This window comes from Perissodus microlepis, chromosome 15 (genome assembly GCF_051167445.1).
Source record: "Perissodus microlepis isolate ML-2025 ecotype Zambia chromosome 15, ASM5116744v1, whole genome shotgun sequence".
Classification (NCBI taxonomy): Eukaryota; Metazoa; Chordata; class Actinopteri; order Cichliformes; family Cichlidae; genus Perissodus; species Perissodus microlepis.
Window position 1 is genome coordinate 35,239,364 of NC_140475.1, and position 7,881 is coordinate 35,247,244.

Here is a 7,881-nt window from a genome sequence, read left to right on the forward strand (position 1 = left end):
CACAAAATACATTTAAACCATCAGAGAATAAATTAGTCATCACCATCTCACAGCTAATATTATGTACAGCTACTTGCACTACTACTGATATTTGTTTAGTACAATTCTCTCCAATGACCTTTCTGAATCATATCTACTGTATTTTTCACACTATAAGGCACACTTAAAATCCTTTAATTTTCTCAAAAACGACAGTGCGCCTTATAATCCGGTGTGCTTTATGTATGAATTCTGGTTGTGCTTACTGACCTCGAACCGATTTTATGTGGTACACAGCGCTCAACAAACTGTCAAAAATGTTTTAGTACGACTTTTGTAAGCTATGAAGCCGCACTGCTGATGGATTGTTGGAGCATTATGGCTACCGTAGTCAGGAGCCTCGCGGAGTAATCTGGGTCCAAAAATCCATCTGCCTCGGGTCCCAAAGTCAAATCAACACTGCGGCATCAATGAGAGGTAAAAACTGTCTAAATTCTTTCATCTTTAATAAAATGATCAGCGTTGCTGCTTTACCAGGTGTAACAATTATGTTTAACATCCAGGCATCCATGAAAACGGGATTTATTAAATTTAACAGAGTTAGAAGTTAGCAGTAAGTTAGCTCGCTAGTTTCCACCTAAACATGATATAGCATGTTCTGACTGAGAGATTTCTGAAACAATTCAAACGTACAGCACTGCTATCACTTCCAACATAAATGAAGACAGAAAACTAAACAGCAGTGATGTTTGTAGGGTTACTGAAGTTGGGCTAGCTGGTATATAATGATGTGCTCCGTGATCGCTAGCAGCACAGCTATATTAGCATAGCATAGCATAAACAGTGAAGCTGAAGGATGAATGCTAATGCTTGTTTTGCTTAATGCGCCTTATAATTCGGTGCATCTTATGTATAAAAAAACAGACCCGTTCATCGACAGTGCGCCTTATAATCCGTGTGCCTTATGGTCAGAAAAATACGGTAATTAATAGATTTCAATTTATTGTGCTTGCTCCAAGGGGGTCATTATTTTAGGGGTTTTATCTTACAATATAAAGTGCCTTGAGGTGACCCTCTTGGTCACCCCATCTAAACTGACACTATAGGTAAAAATCCATAAAGACAAAAACTCAAAAGCAAAGTTTCTTTTTTGTTCTTTTTGTCTTTTGTTGTTTTTATGAAATACATTTTCTATGTGGTCAGTGTCTGTATGTTACAGTATACTGTCTTGTAAAAATGGCCACAGTGGCCCAACACACGAGTCCTTGCAGGCTGTCTTTGACCTCCAACCCTTCAGGCCAGCCGTGAACCTCAGCAATCCCACCATAGCCAACATCTCCTTCACTTTGTATGCTGTCCTCGGTGTGGTGAGTTTCCTTATTACCACTTTAAGAAATGCACCAAGACTTCTTAAGGAATTTCTCTAAAACCACATATTATTATCATACCTATTCTTATTTAATGCTGTTTTAACTCAAATTGAGTGGTACCAGTCAACAACAGGTTTACTCATATTCACTGTATTTCAGAATGAGAAAACTCAGATACTCACTACTTTCTTGTGGCTGAGACTGGTAAGTACTCAATAAATGTCAAACTTATAGTAAGTATAACCATGGACACTGTAAAAAGCTGCTCACATATTTAAATGTTACACTGGAGGTTTAAAATCAATGCATTACTTCTGTGGCAGTACTGGCACAATGAGTTCCTGGTCTGGGACCCCAAGGAGTGTGATGGTGTCACGAAGATTTCTCTACCTGTGAAGGAGCTCTGGTTTCCGGACATCATTGTTTATGAGTTGTGAGCACTTCAAATAAAACATTTTTTAAAATAATATAATTTATGCATTTAATCAGTTCAGCAAAATGAACCTGAAAGCACGAAACCACACATGCATAGTTGCCATAAGTACAGAGTGATAAGCACGAGATGCTGATACAGATCTGAAAAAGATATTTTTGTGAACAGGCTTGGAATCAGCCAAAGATCCTGAAGTCCAGTTACAAAATACAAACCATGTCGATATTCTAAGATGTCATCTGCAGCTACATTATCGACCTTTTCATGCAGACATTTTAGCTTGTCACAGTGGAGGAACCACAGGTGTAATAAGGATGGATACAGACCTCTTATGGTCCTAGTATTGTGTGTACTTGATTACTGTAATTACTTACAGAGGCACTTATAAAATTATGAAGTTATAAAAAAATGCCTGTACTGGTATTTATTTCTATTTTTACTTTACACTGCCTCAAAACATATGTCTATTGTGTCTCATACATATGTATCCACAGTGGGACTAATACAAATACGATCTCTCTTTTCTGTCATTGTTTTTGTTCAATATTATACTATTCCCTAATTTCCCCACCTCCCCCTGCCAGTGTGGATGACGACGTCTCCCAGGCATGTCCTTACGTCTACGTTAACCACACGGGTCACATCCGCTGGGACAGGATGCTGCGGCTCGTCTCATCCTGCAATCTGGAGATCTTCAGTTTTCCTTTTGATGTGCAGAACTGCACATTTACATTTGGCTCTTACATGCACACCAGTAAGAATGGGCTGCTTTCAGCTTTAATTCAGAGGGTTTAACAAAAAAATTGCATCAGCCGTTTTAGGAATTACAGCCAATTTTACACATAGTAGTGATGGGATTTCTGGCTCTTTTTAGAGAACCGGCTCTTTCGGATCGGCTCACTAAAAAGAGCCGGCTCTTTCGGCTCCGAACCGGCTCTTCAGGTTGTTTTGTTGCTTTAATCAATTTATTATTAACAATAATATAAAATTATGCACAAAAGGAATTACTAATGTAAAAAAAAAAAAAGTGGTTTTATTTATATATGTTTATATATAAATATATGCGGTGGCCCCTAGAGACAAAACACGTACAAACTCCAAAAAGCATGTACAAACTCCAAAACACATTTCTAGCATGAACTGAACTTCCAAAACAGAGCTACCTAGATCACTTAAATTACACAATTGAAAGCATGGAAGCATATGTGTATTGTTTGTGTATTTATACACAAGCATTCATATATGGTCAAATAATTAAAAAAAAAAAAAATGTTCATTTACCTGTTATTACCACACACCAAATCCGGTCGTTGGTACTTGCTGGCTTGTGTAGCCACTAGGTAACAAAAGTTCAACACTGCCCCTAGCATCCTGGATCACTTCTGTTGTCTTTTGTACGCGTTTTGGAGTTTGTATGTGCTTCGGAGTTTGTACGTGTTTTTTACGTGTTTTGGAGTTTTTACGTGTTTTGGAGTTTGTACGTGTTTTGGAGTTTGTACGCGTTTTGGAGTTTGTTCGTGCTTCGGAGTTTGTACGTGTTTTGGAGTTTTTACGTGTTTTGGAGTTTGTACGTGTTTTTACATTTTTTGGAGTTTGTACGTGATTTGAAGTTTGTACGTGCTTTGTCTGTATGGGCCACCGTAAATATACTTTTACTTATTCACTCCACATAAAATGTAATAAATAAATCATATAATACAAAAATCAACTATTCACATTTCAACTTTTAACTATTTAAATTTTCAGCTTTTTCCTTTTACAAATTTAAAGTGAAACAACACAAAACACTGCAAACCACAACACAATTAAATATAAATTATAATATGAAAACAAAAAGAACATGCATATTCTCTGTCATATGGACCTGCATGAATAAACTTTCTGAATCCTTTATCATCCACAACTGAAAATAGTTGTGGATGATTGCTATACCTTTCTAATGTGACGTTGTTGTCCCTGGCTCTCTTTCTCTCTCTCTCCCTCCCGCTCTGTTCATGTGCTACTGAGTGTAACTACCGCCCCTCCCCCTCTTCCCAGCTTAAAGCACAAGGCTGGCATGCTGAGTGAAGCGGAAAAAAAGTGCGAGAGAGAGGGTGAGAGAAAGAAAGAAAAAAAAAACACTGCTCGCGATAAGGAGCCGGCTCCCGTCGTTCACGTCAAAGACCCGGCTCTAAGAGCCATTTCGTTCGCGACCGACCCATCACTAACACATAGTTCACATCTTCAGTGGCTACATAATATTAATGGAACAAAGTAACATAATTTTAAATATAATAATTGTTTTTAATACTGGGATACAAATTCTCTGACTGCCTGAAGTGCAGAAGCCATCTAACCAAATACTGTTTCCTCCCTTTCCTTCCTGCTAGGGTTTTACTGAAGCCACCTTCAGTTGCTGTTTGTTTTTGGGTCTTTTTGGGTTGTAATAAATAAATAAAAAATATGTTTGTTTGGGTTGAGATTAGGTGACTGCTATGAGACTGACTCAAATTAATTTGAAGGACTATGTTTGAAAACGTCTGTATTTCCTAAAGGGTTAATTGAATACCTTTATTAAACCGCTTAAATGAAAGCCAAATATCTTCATTTCAATCACACAACTATCATACATTGTGTGCAAATTACAAAATTACTTTTGTATGTATACCTAACAGTGTATTGTGTTGCTGTGATTGTCTTACATAGTACGGGATGTGAGGGTTAGTCCAGCTCTGCCTTTTAAGGAGATGTCTCTAAACTCAAAACGATACCTGGAAGCAAGTGGAGAGTGGGAGCTGGTGGACATACTGGGAGAGACCTCCATACTTAAATTTGGAATCGACGAATGGGACATCATCACCTTCTGGGTCAGAGAACCACACTTTCACTGAATTTCCTACTTTTAAATAAAACAAATATAACAGACTGAAACTAATTTGGGCATCAGAGACTCCACAGCACAGCAACAATGGGACTGATGCTTACTTATTAATGCTATTTACCTCTAGTGTCTGTATGGCAAATATACAATGTAAGCCAGCAGGTATAGTTTAGCTCAACACAGAGTGTGACATGTAGCTGAGTCTCTTATTATTAAGGTCAGAAGTTGTTTTTAAAACCATCCAAAAGGCTTTACTGCTTGACCACAGATTATCTGCAAGCCACTGCATCACTGTAGACCTTTAAAGTGATTTTTAGCTAACTGTTTCCTTTCTTACTTCTCCTATACAAACTTTTTGAACTGCAACAGGCAGATGGTTTTGTACATTCTCATCCCCAAACAGGAGTCGGTAAACGGTATTTTAGAATTTAGCATTTACCAATTCAGTATCTATCAGTTTATAGAAACCAAAAAAGAACCAACAGAAAGTGAATGCAAAATTAAAAACTCACTTTTCTGAATACAGAAGTCACACCTGTGAAGATGCATCTAAACCGCATGTGCTTTCTTGTTCACTAGGTGGTCGTAAAGCGGCGCCCAGTCCTCTACGTGGTCAACCTTCTGATCCCAAGCTCTTTCCTCATGCTCATTGACATCCTGTCCTTCTACCTGCCTCCCCATAGCGTCGACCGTGCCTCCTTCAAAATGACCCTCATCCTGGGCTACACAGTCTTCCTGCTCATCATGAATGACCTGCTGCCAAGTACAGCAAATGGCACTCCAATCATAGGTGCATACTGTTATAAACCACCTTATAGATAAGTAGAAGAAAATGGTTGGAAGGCTTATAGGTCCCAAATTTAGCTGCCAGTTAAAAGTGCTGATAAACAACTCAGCCAACATCTTAAAAGTTAAATGTATGACTGCTTTAATGTGTGTCCTTTGATTCTTCAATCTAGGTATCTATTTCTCAGTGTGTCTTGCCCTCATGGTTATCAGTCTACTGGAAACAGTCATCATTACCAACGTCCTCCACCATAACTCCTTGAAATATCGGGAGGTTCCAAAGTGGGTTAGGATTGTTGTGCTCAAACATATAGCAAACCTCATCTGCTACCGCTGGCCAGAAGATATCCAGCTGCCTTCTACACCACAGAAGGATAAACCTGGAAACGCCAATAGCAGTTCTGGTCCTTGGATCATTCAACCAGCCAGCCGGGCACCTGACCAGCACCCAGTTAGTAACGGTAGCCAAACCTACATAATGCTCTGTCATTACTGCCATTGGCCAATTGGTGCTGAAAAATCTTGTGACCTTAAAAGTATTTAAGAAAACATACTGGCAGGCATCATTTGGTTCACTCAGATACAAAAAGGTTACATGGGCAAATGTTCTATTCTGTATTAAATTAAAAGATATCTGTGGTGTTAAATATATTATAGAGTGCTCCTTATTTGACTTTGTAATCTCCACTTTTCTGTCAGGTACATCTGCTCTGCCTGAACTGCAACAGATCTGTCAGTACCTTGCTGAACTTCGTGCCCACCTCGTTTCTCTGCAGAAGGAAAGCCAGTTGTTGGACCAGTGGTGCCATGTAGGATATGTCCTTGACTTCCTGCTCTTTCGTATCTATCTACTGATCATCAGCTGCTATGCTATGGTTATTGTCACAATGTGGTGCATTTGGATCACTCAAACCTAAATGAATATTGATATGATCCAGGATGGATGTCTTGTATAAACAACTAGAAAACATGAATGCATGACAAGGACTGTATTTTTTTTTCTTTAACATAAAATATAATTTACTTGTAATTTTGAAACAGGCCAACTGATAAATACAGTGCAGTGGTTTTAGGACAGGGGCTGGTCATCATCACCATCATCTGCCACAGTGATAAATGAGTTAACAATCCCCCCTGAGAGCAACAAGGTCCTTTCTCTCACAGTCCAAACACATGCATGTTAGGTTAACGGGTGATTGTAAACTGGCTGTGCATTTTGGGATAGATCATATTGCTTAAAGTGGATGAATGTATGATCCGATGTGGTTTGAGCTTTGCATGATCAGTAAGATTTTCAAAGTGCTAATATATATATAGCATGCCTTTAGATTTACTTCTTGCTTTTTACTATTAATCCTGTACAGCAGTAGCTTCTTTTATTAACCTACCAGTTGTAATTTTTTAAAAATTAACCTAAGATCTGATGACAGAAAACAGTAACACAATAACTGAAGTTAACTATAACAATGCCATTTTCTTGTCTTTATGTGTGAAATCAGCTGAAGAAGAGTCACGTGGTAATAAATTCTCAGACACATTACATTTTTAATCCATTTTACACACACACACATATTTATTATTATTTTATTTGTCAAAGAAATTAATTTTAATGAAAATAAAATCTTAATTAGTAATTCTGAAAATAAAAACAGTGACACAAGTCACAGAGGAAAATCTAATCATCATCTAATCACAGAGGAAAAAGTATGAACAATAAAGTAGGAAATAAAAATTTGTTATCGTTACCTGATATTAAGAACAAGCCAGCAATAAAGTTGATCCTGGGCTGAGATGGACTGACCCACAAAGCTTTTGATGGACTATTTATTCGCCATCACCACCTTTTAATAATGTGCAGGATTTTTTTTTTTTTTTTTTAAACAAAAACGGAAATTCTCCATTTTCAAAAATACCTGTGTACTGACCACTATCAGTCCAGAAAGGGTTACAAAGTCATTTCAAACACTTTGGGACTTGAACTGACCGACCTACTAAAATTACTCCAAGGCCAGGGGCGGATCTAGAAGGGTGGCATGGGGTGGCAAGTGCCACCCTAAAATAAGCCCTTGCCACCCCAAGTGCCACCCTAGTTTTGCATATGGCAGTGTTGTTTATTAAAATAAGATAGCATTAATGCTTCGATCAAGCTAGCTTCAATTTGTACTGAGCATGAATTTTAAAACTAACTGAATTGACAATCCCCCCTTGCCCCCTAAAAAAATGGTTCAGCCCATAGCCGCTCCTCCTGGAGGAGTCCTCCAACATGTTGTCAATCCGATTGTTCAGTCTGACGTCACTAGCCGTGTCTGGGTCTAAACTCCGCTGCAGGTCCATATATCAAACGATCACTATGGCAGTACTGAGAGTTGAAAAACTGTCTAAAGTCTTTCATCTTTAATAAAATGATCAGCGTTCTGCTCTACCAGGTGTAACAATTGAGTTTAACATCCAGG

At 38.2% G+C, this 7,881-nt stretch overlaps 1 protein-coding gene across 1 annotated transcript; it reads left to right on the forward strand.

Annotated features, from left to right (window-relative positions):
- Nucleotides 1-1,172: 1,172 nt before the first annotated feature.
- LOC146372564 (5-hydroxytryptamine receptor 3A-like) lies at nucleotides 1,173-6,408 on the forward strand. Its single transcript, XM_084954397.1, has 8 exons — nucleotides 1,173-1,346; nucleotides 1,509-1,553; nucleotides 1,673-1,782; nucleotides 2,367-2,536; nucleotides 4,468-4,628; nucleotides 5,222-5,432; nucleotides 5,602-5,892; nucleotides 6,128-6,408. Exons 1-8 carry the CDS (start codon nucleotides 1,173-1,175, stop codon nucleotides 6,343-6,345), a joined length of 1,380 nt encoding a protein of 459 aa, XP_084810523.1. The 3' UTR covers nucleotides 6,346-6,408.
- Nucleotides 6,409-7,881: the final 1,473 nt, after the last annotated feature.

Coding starts and splice junctions, on each gene's coding strand:
- LOC146372564 (XM_084954397.1), top strand. CDS start 1,173: ATGTGGTCAGTGTCTGTATGTTACAGTATACTGTCTTGTAAAAATGGC. Junction 1,554..1,672: donor CTTTCTTGTGGCTGAGACTG/GTAAGTACTCAA, acceptor CTTCTGTGGCAG/TACTGGCACAATGAGTTCCT. Junction 5,433..5,601: donor AAATGGCACTCCAATCATAG/GTGCATACTGTT, acceptor TCTTCAATCTAG/GTATCTATTTCTCAGTGTGT.